Here is a 19,014-nt window from a genome sequence, read left to right as displayed (position 1 = left end):
ACAACTGAGCAGCCAATTTTGGTTACAAAAGTGGGGGACTGTTCATAAAGGATGGCACTTTGTACATGGTTCACCCAATAAGGATATAAATACCTTAACATTTAAGCTCACAGTGCACATTTATTGTTTCATTTCAAATCCCCTGTGCTGGACTACAGAGCCAAACAACAAAAATTGTGTCAATGTCTAAATGCCCATTTTATATATTTATAGTGCTGTCCACAGGTATTTGGACAGTGACACAAATTATTTGTTGTTTTGCTCTGCACTCCAGCATATGAGATTTGAAATTTATATAAATATATACATTTCTCATTTTGCCCTCGACATTGAGCTGGCCTATGTGAACATGGGAAGCGCCTGTATCCTTAAATGGGATGGAGAGGCTATAAAAACAGCAATCATTGTTTTCACTCCCATCATAAAGCCATCACCAGAGTGAAGATAACACACACGCACACGCTCTCCCCTCACACACACGCTCACGCTCTCCCTCACACACACGCTCACGCTCTCCCTCACACACACGGTCACACTCCGGCGCCGCTTCAGTGGATGATCTCTAAAAAGGCAAGCCTCAGCTGCACCTGCGCATCTGGCATTCTGGAGTAGCTAAGGTAAGGAGCAGACTTTTCCACCCCCGTTTTAAAAAGTTTGAGTGTCAGTATTTTCAACAATTAATCCGTCGTGGTCTGCCACAAAGTTATCTGGCAGACACGGGCCAGGCCTATTGACAAGATTCATCAAAAACTATGTTTTGACAGACAGTCTGCTCAGGAATGACAAATTGTGACTGTGTGCAGTACTGTACAGTGTTGCTGTTTCTATAAAAGAGAGCAATAGTTTACATGATCTTCCATGTGATGCCCTTAGATTCAAGCAAATTCATCAATATACTGTACAGTACTGGCTTTATTACATCTAACTATTTAAATAGCCCTGCCTTAAGTTAAAGTTAAATAGACCTTAAAAAAACTGGATCTCAGGAATGGTTTTCACATTTTGTCAATGAGAAATATGTCTTGACCATATGTTAAAATAGCTGTCATCCTGCTTACTACTTTGAGGCCTGAACTGTGCAGAAATTGAGTAGGGCCACAGGCAACAAATTTACACTGGCAGACAGTGGAGGCACCAGGAATTTCCCCCTGGAGGTGGCAAGGAGGAGCGGGAGGTGCTGATAATTAATTTTTTATTTTTTTGTGTAAAATGTAAAATTTTAAGACAATGTTTTGGGGGGGGGGGCTGTGCAGGTGCTATGCAGATTCATAATGGGGCTATAGCCCCCCCATACGCATTTCCACTGCTAACAGATCATTCATTAACATGGAACTGATATACTACAGTAGTCTTACTACAGTACTGTACCATTTAATTACATTTTCATGTCCAAATGCACAGGAGGAAAGTAATGAGCCACAGCACTGTGAACTTGCCACTATCAGTCTGATTTGGGTTGAATACAAACTCGAAGACTGTTCCTGATCCAAGTGAAAAGAATTTAGCCAGTGGTTCAATCAACAATTCTCCTGAACTTTAACAATTAAAAGCAAGATCACTAAACTAAACTCGTAATTGCTGCAACTTGTAACGCTCCACAGCATTTTTCGAATTAAAATCAGCATGACGCAAACTGACAAATGACTGGTGTAAATGCGCATTACGAAGTGAAAAGTTTCATGCACATTGCTGAGAACTTACCAGCCGCGCAGGATGCATTAAAAATAAACCCGAGAGTACGACTCACACTTAACTTTAGTGTGGCTCACCCAAATCATGTGATACTAATTCTCTCAACTCCATTTAGACAGCCCCGTTGCTTTAGCCGTTTTAGCATTTCCAGTTAAACTGCTCTGACATTCCTGTGAAAGCATATACAGTAACATTCATAACGATATGTTAGTGAGGTGCAAGGGGCTGTGATTCTACAGGGGGTTGAGCTTCATTAACACAGAATCACCTAACGTGTGCATAAAGACACATTTATGCAGGCAGGATTGTCTGAATATCAGAGTGCGCTCACGAGACCATCTGTTTGTTGATTCAGTGATTAAATAAAATCTTGATAGACTGTCTCTAAGTAAAGGATCACCTTTACAAACAAGGTAGTCACCTGGCCTTTACCAGAAACCAGGATTCACAGAATATCTCAAGGAATTCTGATTTAGGATCAGGTCTCCAATGTCCATATCCTAAACTTAAAGCTAAAATGTATCTACAAGGCTAAACTGATCCTAAATCAGCACTCCTACTCTGAGACTCTTTATGGACACAGGCACATCTTTTGGAAAAGTTGTGATGAGGCAATTTGTCTTCAAATGCACAGCACATCTGAAAACAGCCTCTCTGCCCTGCCCAGGTTCTACAGTGCCCCTGCTGTGGTTCCTAAGATGGTGATGGACACGTTTCCCTTTTTAGAGTAAGTGAACTCCTGCGTCCGACCTGTCACTACAGTGCATACACAGTACCAGCAAGAGATCCAGCGCCAGTTTTAAACCATGACAGTGGACCTTCTTTATTTATCTGCAAATCCTGTTGATATTGCCCTTCAAACCACCAGCGTAGCCAGAATTATTCCTGTAATTGGTCCTGCATAGAACTACCGAGGTGGGGAGTCACAGTTGGGTGTGGAGGTTCTGCCAAGATAAACGGGTGGGGCCAGGATACTATTTTGGTGGCCTTGGCCCACCCTGGCCCACCTGTCCTTATGCTAGCTCCGAAAACGTGATTCACTGTTCAGTCATTTCTGCACCCACATCAAACATGCCCTGACCAGTCCCTGACGAGGCTGCTCTCCGCCTTCCCTAGGGTCTTCATGCCTTTCGTTGGGTTCGGCATCGTGGTGCTGTGCTGCACCCCCCTCTGCAGGGCATGCCACAGCTTCCAGGAGAGCCGGCACGAGCGCGTCGACTCCCCCTCCGTCTATATCATCCCCTTCCCCGCGGAGGAGAGAGCGCACAGCCCGCCCCGCTACAGCACCGCCGTCTTCGCCAGCCCCGCGCCGCCGCCGTACGCGGAGGTAAACACAGCGCCACATACCGCCAACGCCAGATTTCAGCAGGTCCGAGGTATCAGCCATCGGGATGACTCAGCCCGGTCCTGGAGCAACACAACATTGCCACACCCTTTCCAGTCTGAAATTTCACAATCAGCACACTTTGTCCACAGTAACTATGCTGCCTACGTAGTTCTATAAGCTTAAGGATCAGCACCTAATGATCAGCACCACAAAAGGATCAGCACCTATAAATATTTTAATATTAAGGTTTGAAATATTAGACTAATCTGCAGTTCACTATCCCATTCACTGTCAGTTCAGGCACCTTTGTGATTTGCAGATAAAGTATTGAGTCTCCTGTATAAAATGGCAACAAATATTCATAGATATACTACGCTTATCAATATGCCTGTTCATTCATTTAAAGTTGGTCATATAGAGTTGAATTGTAAGGATGATCCTTTAAACTGCACGCGATTCAGCAAACGGTCACGGACCGCCTTCCCCCTCCTTCACGCAGGTGGAGATGAAGCCGGAGCTTTTCCCTCACCCTGAGGACGTCCCACCCCCGTACACAGAAGTGGACCTCCCGTTGCCCTCCACGGCCCCTCTGCCTCCGACAGCACCCCCGCAGCCCCGCTCGATATCACCCTGACGCATGGCTGCGCACAGACAGCGCGCGGCCACAGGAGCCGCAACAGCCAGGAAGACAACCGCCCGCGAGACTACACGGACAACTTCTCTGTACGGAACAGAGGCTTCAGAACTACGGAGGGCTCCTTTCACTAGCGGATCTTTTTACAGGGAACCTTAACGTGAAAATGGCACCTTCAATATAAATTGACTTAATTTGCAACGAGGAGAGGAGGATGACGTATTAGGACTGTAATATCTAGTACCTGTTCTTAGGTACCATCCAAGTGTATGTTGTGTAAATATGTTCTTCCGTAAAGTTTGATAAAAATGTATTACAGTCGTTGTACAGTTTACGACAGGTTTTCCCGTGCACGTCAATGGAAAATACGAGCGTGTGACTGACAATCAGAATAAATGTTGCTTTGTTTATTTGTAACGACTTCAAATTGCAACGCCACGTTGTAACGGCAGCAGGTTTAATTCAGCTGGTTTTATTGCTTTTAAAGCTTAACTACGGCTCGACACTGAATACGGTCTGACAAAGAACAACGCGATGGAGCCTCTTTCTCCACTAGCAACTGTGTACTTCTCCCGCTCTTCCAATGAGCAGATAACACCCTGACCAAAGTCCTCGGATGATATTGCACCAATATAGTGCACTATAAAAGAATCAAGAGATTTCTATCTTTGGACCCAGTATCACGGTGAAAGTACTGCCAGCTGACACTGTTATTCATTACCTGAGTCCATGTGAAAAATGCTGGGCTTGGGTAATCATTGAGAAACTGGGTTTAAACAGTTACGATAACCAAGACTGAGGGAGTGCTATGGCTCATGGATGATTCTAGGTCTATGTTTCCTGGAACAATATCACAATATTCTCTCCTTAATAAATAGTTTTAGTTTATCCAAAAATGATTATGGCCTGGTATGGAATCTTGGCTGTGGGTGCCAGCACAAGGTGTGGCATAATATCAGTTACACACTTTTTAACGCACAAGAGGGTAACAAATTTATATAAAAAATAAAATAATAAATATATTTTGGTTCATACGTTTCCAAAAGTCAGGTATTTTTAAATGAACGACTAGAGGAACTATTAAATCAGATGTACCAAGAAAAGCATGTAAACGGCTGTTATCCAGAAGATCTCTAACATGCAGTGCTGGCTTGGTGCAATACAGCACACCTGGCCATTTTCCTGGGTTTTAATTTCCTCATAGGGGTACCTTGGGTACAATATTTACAACTGTAATTATGTGCTCTTCACTCTTTGTTCAGAGTGGCAATCCTCAAGGACAGAACTCTTGCCAGAACTACCTCCAGGAACAGGATTTGGCAACACAACTGTTGCAGGGCAATAACTGGAAGAGGCCGGTGAAATACAGTACAGTCACGAGAAGAGAGAACCATAAAAACTGGCCTCTGATCCAGTTACGGCCGAGCCAGGATTTGCAATCGTTCGTTCACCTGACTCTCACCTGGTTGGGTGTCATGTGAACTGCAGTAGGCCTAACGCAAGCCCATGCAACACAAAGTCATATAAAACAACTGAATATTAATAAGAGGTGTGCTTCCTCACAGTGCCTTCTGCCTGGGTGTTCCGCCATGAAGAAACTAACCACTGAGAAAAAAAGACCATAGTATAAAATTATGTAAATGACAACATCAAATAAAAAAAAATGTTTTAAAGAAAAGAGAAGTCACCTCATAGGCACGTTTTTGATGTGCTGTCATTTCCATAGTTTTATACTGTGGTATTTTTCTCATTTAAAAAAAAACTGTTTTGGAAACATTTTCTTAATCTGTTCGAGAGGGACAGAAGATGAGGCACCAGATACGAGACGACAATATGGACTCCAGCTCCAGTGCTTCTGTTTATGAGGTTCAAAGACAGGAGGGAAGATTTACACTGATGCATACAGCTTAAAGAAACAAGATAAAAAGTACAGAGGATGCTTCAGCACAGTGTTACTGACAGACAGACAAAGAGTTCATCTCAGTTCTGGAGGTTCACCACTTCCGTCAAGTGAGAAGAGATAACTTGAGTTAAATGCACAATGGAGTTGTCTACACATTTCACAGGTATCAGAAACCCTGATGGAAGCTCTCTCTGGATTTCCACCATCAGGTCTATTCAAGGAGGACCCACCGGACTACATTAGGTTTGTGCCTGCGGCAGAAGGTCTCTGGAGGATGGCCAGGTGGGGGTAGCGAGTGTGGTAGGAGGGGTTTGGGAGGTGGGGTTAAAGGTCAGGTCAGGCTTGCTTCTGGGCCTTCCGCCATTTGAGCTTCTTCTTCAGGGCCAGCAGGTCGATGTAGACGTTGTGGTTCAGGACCGCTGAAGCACACAGGAGACCCCCATGCAGAGCCCCCGCCATCCCGTTACAAAACACGTCCTGGCCTGGAATACAACACGCACACAAACAGAGATACACCGCTTCAGAATCAGATGCGGTAAACTTTAAAAACATCAACAGAGGCACCAGTAGAGATGAGACTTTAGGATTCCACAACAGTACCAAATAATTACCAACAGCAAAAACCCACAGATGTACACTAACCGTTTTACTGACCAGTACAGAATGTGGCACTAGATACCATCACATGCGCGTTAACCCCCCCCCCCACCACTGCACAGGGAAGCCCCGCCCACCTGTGAGGTAGAGGTTTTTGATTGGTGTTTGGGCCCGGATTCTGGCCACAGCCTCTGGTGCGAAGCGGTCGAGATTGTGTTCAGCTCCGTACATCTCCCCGCGTGAAGCGCCCAGGTAATGCATGTTAGTGAGAGGGGTGGCAGCCTCCATGAACACAACCTACATGCAAGAGCAAAGCAGGAGAACAGGCCAACAGGCATTCAAATAGGCCAGTGCTAACCAACCCTGATCCCGCAGATCTACCATCCTCTAACCCTAACAAAGCACACCTCATTCAACAGCTAGAGATCTTGTTGAGCAGCAAATTAGTAGAGTAGGCTGTGCCTACCGGTAGTTGGAACCGGTCCAGGAACAGGGTTGGTTACCACTGAGATAAGCTATTAAAATTAAACACTTTTGGAGTTACCCCAGAGTGCATCAAGTGCTGCTGTAAATAGCATTGACCCTAATTAATTTAAGGGAGCAATTTACGGGATAGGACTATTGGGGGGGGGGGGGGGGCATGAGGAACTCCCTGCTGTTAGACATTTTGGATTTTGGAAACCTATAGATTTTAGGCTCAACAGAACAGTTGCTAGCCATTCTTAGAAGCTGAAAAAGATCAGACTGGGATACTCCAGCAGACGGATTCACAGAACTGTGTGCAATAAGTACACATTAATGCCACTTGTTAGATACAGTATTGTGTCAGATATCAAAAAATCTAAAAACCATAACGGTTATACAAATGGTCATATGCTACTTAAATTCAAAACCAATTTGTAACCTGCTCTCATTAAATATAATTTTCTCATCATCTTCCTCAAACTATAGTATACGACTACATTGTATTTATTTCCCACCCCACCTCTTTGCCTGCATTTTGCCTGTTGCATTACATTTCTTACAGGCACTTCTAAAAAGCCCACTTGTAATAATGATCTGGTTGATTGGGGCTGTATTGAACCCCGTTCCCCAGCCCACCTTGTCCCTGAGCTGGGGAAACAGGGTCAGGGCCCAGTCTAGCAGCGACCTGGCGATGCTCATTTTGAGGTCCTCGTAGTCGGGCCCCCTCCTGCTCATCTTGGTGTCTTTCCACTCCTCGAACCACTCGTACTTGGCCATGGTGAGCAGGGTCATACAAGACTTCCCTGGGTGGGGAACACACCGTCACCACTGCTGCATCAAAAACTGTGGCCTGGTACGCCTTATAAACGCAGACATCAAAACTGATATTCACAGTTTATCAGCACAAACAGTGTAACAATATGTTGTACGTCGCTCTGGATAAGAGCGTCTGCCAAATGCCTGTACTGATACTCAACACTGTACAGAACAAAAGGGGAACAGGAAGGAACGGAGCTTGAGGTTTGACCGCTGCACGCCTGCTGAGAAACGTTCACAGTTGCACCTTGGCTTTGCAACACCGCACCCAACTCAAAGTGCCGGGGAGATTTCGGAGTCCCCTACAGCAGGGGCAGGCAGACGTACCGGGGTGCCTGACGCTGGCCGTGGGGTCCTTAGCAGAGGGGAACGTGATGAACATCATTGGAATGTTCTTGGCCACTTCCTCCTGGCTCAGGGAGGCGTATTTCTCCATCCTGAGACGGAAACAGCGCTGCCACTTCAGCGCATTTGCATATCAAGGCAGAACGGAACAAGTGCATAATTGTTTCAAATTAGCAGGGGGAGGAGGAGTGCAGAAAATGTGTGGGCAAGCTGGAGCAAAGCTGCAGGGGCCATGTGAGAACAAACACTGCCCCCTGCTGCTGGAATGGGGGACACTGCCTGCTAAATGTGTCAACAAATATTTTATTGCAACCAAACTAAGGATTACAGATTAGAATTCTCTCAGATACCCATGGTTATTTGTGGACCTATTTGCATTACTGTATATATTGAACATACATCCCGAGAGAGTACAAATCAATTTGTTTAAGCAATTAAACAGGCTTACAGCTGGTCCAGGTCATTGTGTTTATACATCCAGAAGTTGGTGGAGACTATTCCCAGCTCTTCCATTGTTCCATCAAGACCCACAAACACCAGGAAGGAACCCATCCCGTGCTGTACCAAGCTAAGCTGGGACTGTATTTCTGAAAACACCGCCACCAAAAAAAAAACAATAATAATAATTTTAAAAAAATATAGCAATGAATGTAGACTTCATGAATGTATAAACTGGCTCACAGTATCTGTGCACAAGAGTACTTGCTTATATTTTTGTCAGATTAGTATTAAACAGTTATGGTGTTTCAGACCACTACATTCATTTAAAAACAAGCCCTTAATTTTATACAATGGTTTTATTAAAGCAGCTTGGTGTTTCATCATATCGTTTGGCTGTTCTTGCTATGGCAAACTCACAGTGCCTCACGATTTGACATGGATACTTGAGGAAGTTAAGAGCTCATCATTGCTGTAATTCACTTGATAAGGTTTGGCTGTAACTGGTATAATCTGACAGGCAGAAGGCCATGGAGGGAGGCCCTGATCATGAGACATACTTGCCTGGTTTGACTCGGATATCCGCAGACAGGAACTTGTCAAAGGTGTTGAACATACCAGCGTTGGAGATGACTACTGGGGCCAGAACCTCTATTTCCTCCTGACCTTTTCGCACCGTTACTCCTGACAAATGAACAGGGGTTATGGGGTCAAAGAGCATTAACGTACATGCAACCACCTATATGTTTCTCCCCAATTCATTCTTCACTAATACATACCGTTCAAGACAAGACTTCACCTAGCAAACCAAAACAAGGCTCGAGGGCAAGTCTATACTGTATGTGGAAGCTCACCATATGCCACACCCTCCTGGTTCACAAGGATGCGCTGCACTGGAGCTCTCACAAGCACAGCGCCCCCTGTCTTCTGGATGACCGGGATGATGTTGAAGGCGAACTCGCTGGCCCCCCCACGTGGGTAGTAGGCCCCTCGCTTGTAGTGGTGTAGCAGCAGAGCATTGATGAGGAAACTTGAGTTTTTAGGGGGTACTCCTGGAGCATCGGAAAGAAGGAATACAAGATATAACCCTCACATGGAGTGCTCATACTCACCCAGAATATACAGAAAATAGAATTAGAGCATTAGGTTGTTGTACTATCATTAAAAAATGCTAGCACAGCACCTGCAACCAAAACATCTTTCTTGCTCTAGCTAAAGTTGATAAAGGACACAATGTGATAGAAAAGTTTTACTCGCGAATGCAGAACTTATACCAGTTCATAGCTCCTAAGAAATGGTGGCTAGTGGTTTTCAAAGACAGTTATTTGAACTTTGATAGCCAGACCAGTTGGCCAAGGGGTATTGGTGGCTCTAAACAAGCATGTCTTTGTGGCCCCAAAGCATTACAAAAAAACCTTGAACTGTGAGATCCAGGTGTGGTTGTGGCCCTAAAATACTGCAGAGAGTGTTTAAGCCAGGGATTGGCTCGGAGTCAGAGCGTGACGTCACACTTACTGACCATAGAAAAGGTAGGCAGACAGAGCACACAGGTCCTTGTTCTGAGTGAGGCTGTCCATCAGGTGGGTGTGGCTGGTGGTGGCCAGGCGAAATATGGGCGAGACCCAGCCCAGGATGCCCGCCCGGATCAGGAAGCGGACCAGCGTCACCGGCATCATCTTGAGAACGGCCAGAAGGGCGACGTGACGAGCTGCAACCTGCGTGACATCGTCAGAATTTATTTTTATTTAACCGTTATTCAACCAGGTAAAAGTGACTGAGAACACAGGGTCATTTACAACACTGATCTGGCCAAGAAAGAATGCGTCATACAATACAAAACTAAGTGCAGAATAGTGCATTCAGGGATAAAACAGAAAAGGGACACAGAAAATCGCATTGAGTCAGTACATATAGAAAAAGCTAGGCAGTCAGCAGTTACAAAGCTATGGGGAAGCTACCAGGTGCAATGATCAGTAAATTTGGTCTGTAAAAGTCTTTTAAAGGAGAACAAGGGGGTGCTGAGATAGCGGAGTTTCAGAGCGGCCTGTAGTGTTCCAGGCGTGGGCAGCAGAGATGTGAAAGGAATTACGACCAGAGAGTGTCATTAAATAACAATAACATAGAAAAACAAGAAAAGTTTTCTAAAATGCCAAGATTTACTACAGTAAAAGTAAAGATAACATATTGCATTAAAAGTCCATGAACATCAGTGGTCCCCGACACTGGTATTGGAGAGCCACTTGGTCTGCTGGTTAACTGATCAATTAAAGCCATTGATTACCCAGCAAACTCACCTTTCCCGTGTCTAAACAAGTTATTGATTTTAAGGTGAAAAAATCTAGCAGATTGTGGCTCTCCCTGACCAACTTTGGGGACAGCAGTAGTAAATTGTAACATCGGTCACTACAGATAATGGCTTGAGATATCTTCTGGCTCAAAATGAAGGCTTTCAGCACACAGACTCGCTGTACCTTTCCATTTTTTTCAAATGTATTTGTGTTATGTTTTTTTATTTATTTTTTACTATGTTTTTTTTTTTTACAAAGGCCATTGTCCCCCACAAAACTCCCTGGCTGGCAACAGAAGGAGCCTGACACAGCGGGGGGAGAGAGAGAAATGCCTGTGAGAACGTGTAATTACCTTCACGAGCTTCATGAGCTGGTCCACGGCCTCCGTGTCGTCGGGGAACTGTCGTCTCAGGCTCCGCCCCATCTCGGCCTTGCCGGCGTGGATGAGGTAGTCCCGGCGCTCTTCCCCTTCCCCGATGACCACGGTGTCAAAGTGCTGCTCCAGCTCCACGAAGTCCAGCTGGCCCTCGCTGATCTGGTCCAGAGCCACCCTCAGCATGCTGTTCTCATGCAGCTGCCCCAGGTAGTGGATCCCTGCGAGAGCCCCGCAACGTATCCTCAACATCAGAGCAACGTGCCCTTAACGTCCAAGTAATGTACCCTCAACGTCGGAGCAACGTACCCTCAACGTCGGAGCAACATACCCTAAACATCAGAGCAACGTACCCTCAACGTCGAAGCTACGTACCCTCTCAGCGTTGGTACAATGTTGCGGTAATGTCACAACATGCCAGTGAGATAGCAAAAAAATAAGTGTTTTACTGTTCTTCTTAGAAATGTAACCCAGGAGCTCTAAGGACTGCCACACATTCGGAAATCCCATTCATAAGTCAACCAGACTGTTAATATTATAAAAGTCCTGAGAAGTACTGTGTAGAGAAAATATCAAAGGACAGTTCACACTATCCCTATAGAAAAGAGCACATCCAGAAAACCTGAATTGCAACAATTTCAATGGAACTGGGGCACTGAAACTGCACAGAATTATTTTGCCTTGTAACTGTTTCTTCATAGAAAAAAAATCAAACGGGGCAATTCTGAAAATTTTATTCTGCACATTCCTCTGAAATAAATGTGTAGAATGAATAGGGGAACCTTTGCACTAAATATTTAAAAGGTACGTACAAGCTCCAGACAAATTTTGATTCTCAAATGAAATACCAATTTATCATTTTGGATTTAAAAGGATTAATTTTCTTGTGCAGTTTATATTCTATTAACTGTTTCCTCGTTGTTGAGTTTCATCTTAAATTGATCTTCAGAAACGGGAGCATTCAAAATAACTTTGGTTTAAGTTAGTAATGACACGCTGGCATGTGCTCAGATCTCTTACCAACGTCGAACTCGAAGCCCTGGCTCTCAAAGGTGTGGCAGCAGCCGCCGGCCTGGTCGTGCTGCTCCAGAACCAGAACCCGTTTCCCGGCCCTGGCCAGAACCGCCGCCGCCGTCAGCCCGCCGATGCCGCTGCCGATGACAACAGCGTCCAGTCTGTCCGGCACGCGGCCCGCGTGGAAACCTGGACATTACAGCGCCACCGTAACACGCGGGTGCTGCCGCGGTCAGGGTTCTCAAACCTCGTCTGCATTTAACGGTTCTATCCAGTTCACACAAAATCTGAGGCCAAACATCACACCAAGCCGCTACCTCCAAGGTAAAAGTTGACCGTGTGTAAAACTGAACTGTGTTTGACAGCAGTTTGAAACAGAGGAAAAAAGGCCCAGTCCCAGACTGGGGACAAAACCAATGTATTTTAAAAAATAAATAAAACTAAAATAAAACTTGCCTTGTTTCAACACCTTGTCCCGCTGTTTCTTGTCCAGCACCAGAGGCCCAGGTGGCCGCAGTGACTCCAGTGAGAAGATTTTGGGTCTGCGGCTGTACTGTTGTACTAAGAACACCACAGCCAGGACCAGAAGGACACCCAGTAACAGCCACATCCTCAGACGATGCCGACCAGCGCAGACAGACAGAGCAGGAAAGGCAGGGGCAGGAGGGGAGGGTCCAAAACACTTCTGTTTTTATGCCATCTGGAGCATGTGCAGGAACCTTATAGGGCAGGACCAGAGGATGGAGGGGTGCAGTCTGTTGGAGATTCCCTCAGTATCTGATTTTCAGCCAGCTAAACAATCAGGGCATTTAGCAGAGACCTTGAAATGGAGTCAGCTGTCAGAATCACGGGTAAACATTTTCTGGCTCGATGGCTTCTAAGAAAAAATAATTAAGGGGAAACTAGTAATTTCAACTGGTAAATTCAACTTATGAGAGTTCTTTATCCGATCAACATTTTGACAAGGCTCTGCCAACTTTTTCAGTATTGTCTGTATGATTCATTTCAGAAAAAATGAAATTATCCACCCCAATGTTTACCATCCACCTCGCGACATGGAAGCAAGTGGAAGCGCATGTCCTGTAAATAATTGTATATATGCCCAAACATCGTCTGTTTCATGTTCATTTATCTAGGAATCATGGTTAACAGTTGTCTGTTATTTTAATCCAGTGTTTCTCAACTCTGGTCCTGGCTTCCAAGCTTTCATTTACTGTGCTGTATGTACTATATGGCAAGTAATTCCAGTTGAAAGAGGTTCCATTTGTAATTGGTTTAATGAAACTGACAGGGGAAATCAATTGGGTCCCATTTACTGAGAGTGTGGAAACCTGAAACTATTTGTGTAAAATGAATAGAGATTATGGACAGCAAATAGCCGAACCTGTTCGCCTCAAAGCCAATCTCTTGATCAATTAAGGTTGTTGAAAATGTGTTTAAGGTTTACGATAATGGTGTGGTTAAACTTATATCAGCATAATTCAGGTTTGGCCATTTGCTGTCAGTATACTCTATTCAATTTACACAAATGGTGACAATTGAAATCCCTGGGATATGAATATGAGACATTTATTTTACGGTATACTTAGCAGTTTCTGGCATAATGTGGCTTTAAGAAGGTAAATCATCCTTCAGTAGATGTAAAAAGCCTAATTAAGAACAATTAGTGTCTAATTAAGAACAGTTAGCAGCACATTAAAATGCAGAGCTTGTTACTGTGGTTGGAACAAAAACCAGCATACACAGTTGGTCCTCAGGACCAGGGATTAGAAGCACTGCTTTAATCAATGCTCCAAAGTAAATGAACATGAGAACCTTGAGGGTTTGCATTTTTTTTTTTTTTTTAAACTTCCCACATTCTACTTGTTATACTGTACATGCAAGCTATTTATATACATTTTAGTGGGTGCACACACTACCTTTACATCACAGTAAGGTCTATGAATTCCTGGTCTTGCACTTCACTTCTTCCCCTCAAAGCATCTGCAGCAAGCGTACCATAGCAGCGGAACCAACCCTGGTCCTGTGGATCTACCATCTGGTAGGTTTCATTTCAACCCTAATTTGGTACACCAGACTCTACTAATTAGCATCTGAACAAGATCTCTAGCTATTTAATTAGGTGTGCATTGCTAGGGTGGGAGTGAAAACCTACAGAACGCTAGATCTCCAGGAACAGAGTTGGCTACCGCAGTACTCTAGGCTGCACTCGGGCAAAGGAGTGTGCTGCACTCAAAGACTGTACTTGTACATGACGATTAATGCATTATGGGAGGTGTAGTTCACATTAGTTTTCACAGAGGGGGAAATCATTTCAGCATTTTATGTAATTGTGATGTCTTTGTAGTGGGACTGGGGTTCTGTTGAATGCGTTGTTTGTATATTTTCATGTTGTATGTGTTGATGAGAAAAAAAGGTTTTTTAATGGCTTCGGTTTCGGTCATTGATTTTGATTTTGGTAATGGCATGTTCTGAAGGGGGTAAACCTATTTTAAGCTCAGTCAGCTCAGGAAAAAAAAGGCTTGGGGTAAAGAAAGACTAAGGGCAAGCAATAGTAGGAAGAAAACATTTGGGGATACATTTCCCTGTTTTTAGTATTTGCACATCATTAATAGTATATTATTATTTTTATTTTTTGTTCTTTTTTTGGCACTTTAATAAAAGTTATTTCTGTTGTTGGCTTCCAGTTCCAGACTGCTTGCCATTCTCACAGTTACAATATCTAAATGGTGCTACTGGCATAAGCATCAAGTGGGCCCATACGGTGCTGGAGGTTTGGCATATATTCTTATATATTCATATATTCTTGTATTAACGTCGATTCATGTTGCATTCCCAAGAAGGACACACACAAATACAATTGTGAACGCATAGCGTACATTCTCTTGTGGTTCAATAATTGAACAAGTACAAATATGAGACTGTGGGTGTTAGCTGTGCATATATTCTAGTGTGTACATTCTAATAAACCTGTATTCATTTCAGTTTAATACTGAATGCTTTCTGTGACTCCATTCAGTATGCAATCACACATTATTTGTTGCTCAGAATATAGCAGCTGTCGATGCTCCCAGTTTCAGTAATGCTTTTGTGTGCACTCCCAAAGCACAAACGTGTAAAGACTTAGCCGTAATTATAAATAGGATTCAGCTAGATACAATCTTGATAAAATTTCCCCAGGGACACATGGCAACAAAAACATGTAAATGGAAAGTGCCTTTAAAAATTCTTTCCACGCTTTTCTGATACGCATCTTATCCACAGCGTATTAGTTCATTACAAGACTCCTAATTTTTCTTCAGGACAGACTCACCCTGAATGCAAGATAGGCTAGGAGTTAGTACTTGCTTTACAGCAGAGCTGTTCAATGGCTCGGGGGCGAAATAAACAGATTAACAAATAAAAGGTAATATCGTCCTTTAGTGTTAACGTGATCGTAGACGAGCACATCGACGGCTTGTTCCCACAAAACACTGCCTTTCCCTCATTACCTCTTCCTTGTTAATTTCCGCTTTCCACATTCCCGTTACTCCCGAGTGATGAAACGGGCAGAAACTTGCAAAGACTAGTGACATCATCATCTAACCGTCCTTGTTTGTGGTTAAGTGTTAATCCCAGCAGAGTGACTCCAGACGGTGGTTTTGAACCGCTGGAGAAAGACTTGCGTTCACACCGATGATGCGCTCCCATTTCACCGCATTAAGCAATTATTCAGGGGGAGAGCCACCGTGCCGCATGACTGCTGTTTTGGCAGCAGAATCGCCGTCAGCAGCTCTACAATCTTCGAGATAGTTACGGAGCGTATCAGTTAAAGAGATCTTTCTAGGACTCCATTTGTGCCGGATAACTCGCGCGCGTTAATGACGCCGCTAATGACGTTAATGAAGGCGCACGTTAATGAACCCTTCTTTCTGCATCCTTTAGAGCAGGGCTCCTGGAGGACCGGAGATATCTCTGGTTTTTTTTGCAGCATCTGTTGCCATTCAAATTCTGAGTATTCAGACTCCCAATCAATTAAACCCTCAAACAGAGCTGAGATGGCATTCCAGCACCAGGTTGTCAACCCTGGTTTTTAGAAATGTGATGCACAAAATACATAAACTTGTACATATCGTCAAAAAAAAAGATAAAACGTAGACACTATATTCAAAATTATTGTACTTATTAATCTATTGAAGTTATCAGAAATATAAAGCTGACTGAATATTTTTTATTTTTTCCTCAAATAAGAAATAATTATTTGAAAATTATAATGAAATTTCCTCAGTAATATTCAGTAAAAAACTATATTAAAAGAAAAATAAGGAAATGAAAGAAAATAAGATGAAACATTCCTAAGATATTGTATGAAAAAACATTCCTTTATTAATGTTCATGTTAATGTTCATTTTTTGTAGGGTTGATATCTATTATAGCTCTTCCAGTTAATTAAATAAAACACATGTCTGAAAAAGCTGGTCCAAAAGGCGTCATACATTTGACATCTAATGTGTATGAACTACCTGTGCATCCACATGGAATTTCGACTCAGTCTTTATGATTCTACTCACATTCCTCTTCATTCACCTCAAGCTGCACAGCCCTCCAGTCCCATTCCACCAAATCCAACCACCTCCCTCCATCTGTGTCTAACATCCACACACACACACACACACGCACACACACCTTCCACACGAAAACGTGTCATTCCTGGCAGTAACAGAGATGAACATGGGTTAATCCCCTCACGGAATGTCAAAGTACAGTCAGCAAAATCAACACAAGGGGGGGGGGGGGGAAATCACAGTTCATATTTTCTAGAAGCTCCATACAGCATGGCGTACAAAGAAAATGGCAAATAAAAAGTAGCACGCAGTAACAGATGAACACTTTGCAGCGAATCGCTGATAGGGCATCTCTAGCAGTTCTGTGTCAGACAGACAGGCATGTGATCTAAGCTCAGCTGCTTTCTGTTCATAAAGAGGTCCTCCACAGTCCTTTACATGATGTCCAGGAAGAAAGTAAAAGAGAATGCTGACATAACTGTCTCACACCACACTGTACTACCGAAACATAAAACGTCCAGTGAGGTAGTACTAGTGTCCAGCGACAAACACAAACAAAAATGACGTATTTTTTCCTCACTTGCTAGAAGTTGCTACCGTACGTTTACAGTCGGTGTTTGTGTGTCCGTATGTTGTAAGTGCCATGCATTGTGTTTTCAATATGATGAAAACTGAACATCCAGTTCTTGACCAATATTTGAATGTACAGAATAATGAATGCAATGTGTGAAATTCTTGGGAAGAAACCAACATTTGTGTCTGAGGAGGGGGAGAAACCCTCCTTCAAAGCGATATATTTAATGCTAACAGATTCGTAAGTGGAACAGGGATGTGTCTATATATGTGTGCACATGTCCGTATATGTGTGTGTGTATTTACAATTACAACATATGGTATGTGACCATAAGCCCTAAAATCTATTATGTTTCAGTCCTGTACAATTGGTATATTTATTCTGACCACTTAGAGACTAAACTAACACTGCTCATTGTCAACACTGCAGATTAAGTATTGCCCATTTCAGAAGAGATTGAGAAGTTTCCCTCTATTGAAACAATAACCACTGAGACATGGTCAGCTTTAACACCGAAAGACACATAGCACTATAGCCCAATCTGTAAATAAATACTAACCCAAGCACGCATGCGCACACACACACACACACACACACACACACACACTCACATGCACGCTGCGCCTCATATTACTTTTGATACATCTTGCTCAAAGATACAGATATAGATAGAGAAGTATGCTCTTTGTTTTACAAAATTAAAAATACAATTAAAAACCATGTCTGAAAAAGGATATTTGTACAAAAGTCTGAGGGTGAAATCCTGATGGATTTTGACTGCCAATTTGGTCCGCCAGCCAGTAGGGGAGGCTCTCAGAGATCGGCTTCAGTGGTTTCTCCATCAGGATTGCTCGGACGTCTTTCGCTGGCTCCCAAATCTGTTTGAGGCTTGTGCTGTACCAAACTGGACGACGCCCCCCCTCTCTCTCTCTCTCTCTCCCCCCTCTCTTTTTTCAGCCTGCGCCTGCTGATCGGGCGTGGCCGCTGCTAAAATACCCAGCTGACGGGCACCCACTGCTGCTGCGCCCCCAGCTGCTCCAGCGAGGCCTTCAGGGCCCGGAAAGTGCCCTCCAGGTTGTCATTGATGATGGTGAGGTCAAAGTAGTGGCCGTAGGCCCTCTGGATCCTTCGGCTCTCATCCACCGTCCTCTTCAGCTCACTGTCCTATGGGGGTGGGGGGTGGGGGGGTCGTTTGGGTTAGCCACTATCAAAACACTCACACACCGCACCGCCATCAACCAAACACACACACTCTATACCGCCATCAACCACCAAACACTCACACACCGTACTGACATCAAACCTGTATAAATACATTAGCATCATACTCAACTCAGTGACATATGAGCAACTCAAGGAGAACATGGTGCATGGCTTCACTCTGCCTACCGTCAGCTGCTTGGTGCCGATTCCCGCTTCGATGGCGGAGCGGTTCATGGCCTTCAGGACCTCAAAGTCGGGCGCCTCGATGAACACCACGAACGGCAGGAACTCCGACGTCCGAAGGACTTTGAGCGCCTACGGAAACGAGGGTGGCGATAAGATTCCGCGAGGGCTACGCTGATAGACAATCTGAAATTATATTCTGAGATTACAATCCTCGGATTGGGATTATTCTTAATGCACCATGGATCAGAATGATCTCACACACATGGACTGCAGCAATTTCCAGGAATTACTTTCCACGGGAGAAGACAATAATAAAAATTGGACCAAAAAGGTTGTAATCTTAAGTACCATTCACCCCAGAGTAGTTTTTGTGATGTGAGGCATTCACTGACTTTGGCCACTGACTTGTAAATATATACGTATATTTACCCATTTTATAGCTATCTGCTATCTATCATATATTTGCGCTGATTAACTGCACATCGCCCATTCTGTCCTCGTTTATGTGGGCAGTCCAGCAGTGGGAAGCAGAAACTCCAGTGATAATAAAAGGGGCCCCGGGGGGCCTAATTAGACGCATTCCAGCGTGAGAAATGTTTCACAACAACTCAGCAG

The 19,014-nt window shown here is 44.0% G+C and overlaps 3 protein-coding genes across 6 annotated transcripts in view; 1 reads left to right on the top strand and 2 right to left on the bottom strand.

The window, feature by feature from the left end:
• The first annotated feature begins 153 nt into the window (after positions 1-153).
• On the top strand, positions 154-4,073 carry si:dkey-283b1.6 (transmembrane protein 92). Of its 3 annotated transcripts, none has more exons than XM_064316377.1 (4): positions 156-617; positions 2,327-2,419; positions 2,809-3,019; positions 3,519-4,073. In XM_064316377.1, exons 2-4 carry the CDS (start codon positions 2,391-2,393, stop codon positions 3,651-3,653), a joined length of 375 nt encoding a protein of 124 aa, XP_064172447.1. In that variant the 5' UTR covers positions 156-617; positions 2,327-2,390; the 3' UTR covers positions 3,654-4,073. The 3 variants fall into 3 exon arrangements, with proteins under 3 accessions (XP_064172448.1, XP_064172447.1, XP_064172446.1); XM_064316376.1 differs by having other exon boundaries at positions 160-617; positions 2,360-2,419; XM_064316378.1 differs by lacking the exon at positions 2,327-2,419 and having other exon boundaries at positions 154-617.
• A 1,419-nt stretch (positions 4,074-5,492) lies between these two features.
• Positions 5,493-13,170, bottom strand: LOC135244149 (inactive all-trans-retinol 13,14-reductase-like). Its single transcript, XM_064316379.1, has 11 exons — positions 12,349-13,170; positions 11,899-12,081; positions 10,858-11,099; positions 9,737-9,932; positions 9,072-9,269; positions 8,782-8,901; positions 8,228-8,366; positions 7,762-7,871; positions 7,255-7,421; positions 6,291-6,450; positions 5,493-6,038 (listed from the first exon to the last, which is right to left on the bottom strand). Exons 1-11 carry the CDS (start codon positions 12,500-12,502, stop codon positions 5,893-5,895), a joined length of 1,815 nt encoding a protein of 604 aa, XP_064172449.1. The 5' UTR covers positions 12,503-13,170; the 3' UTR covers positions 5,493-5,892.
• Positions 13,171-16,227: 3,057 nt separating this feature from the next.
• mpp2a (MAGUK p55 scaffold protein 2a) overlaps positions 16,228-19,014 on the bottom strand; it is a 52,571-nt gene continuing 49,784 nt past the window's right edge. For both annotated transcript variants that reach the window (XM_064316372.1, XM_064316371.1), the window contains 2 exons: positions 18,400-18,528; positions 16,228-18,174 (listed from right to left, as the gene is read on the bottom strand). In XM_064316372.1, coding sequence (XP_064172442.1) covers positions 17,998-18,174; positions 18,400-18,528 — 306 coding nt within the window. In that variant the 3' untranslated portion in view covers positions 16,228-17,997. The remainder of the gene's footprint in view (positions 18,175-18,399; positions 18,529-19,014) is intronic.

This window comes from Anguilla rostrata, chromosome 17, assembly GCF_018555375.3.
Source record: "Anguilla rostrata isolate EN2019 chromosome 17, ASM1855537v3, whole genome shotgun sequence".
Lineage (NCBI taxonomy): Eukaryota > Metazoa > Chordata > Actinopteri > Anguilliformes > Anguillidae > Anguilla > Anguilla rostrata.
Note: the sequence above shows the minus strand (reverse complement) of the source record. Positions and strands in the feature narration are given on the sequence as shown.

Bases quoted from the DNA above. Each gene is read 5' to 3' on its own strand.
- si:dkey-283b1.6 (XM_064316377.1), top strand. From the start codon at position 2,391: ATGGTGATGGACACGTTTCCCTTTTTAGA. The intron at 2,420-2,808 runs GTAAGTGAACTC...CGCCTTCCCTAG, and splicing joins GACACGTTTCCCTTTTTAGA to GGTCTTCATGCCTTTCGTTG. The intron at 3,020-3,518 runs GTAAACACAGCG...TCCTTCACGCAG, and splicing joins CGCCGCCGCCGTACGCGGAG to GTGGAGATGAAGCCGGAGCT.
- LOC135244149 (XM_064316379.1), bottom strand. From the start codon at position 12,502: ATGTGGCTGTTACTGGGTGTCCTTCTGGTCCTGGCTGTGGTGTTCTTA. The intron at 11,100-11,898 runs GTAAGAGATCTG...GGGCTCTCGCAG, and splicing joins GGGCTTCGAGTTCGACGTTG to GGATCCACTACCTGGGGCAG. The intron at 6,451-7,254 runs GTGGGCTGGGGA...TCTTGCATGTAG, and splicing joins TTCCCCAGCTCAGGGACAAG to GTTGTGTTCATGGAGGCTGC.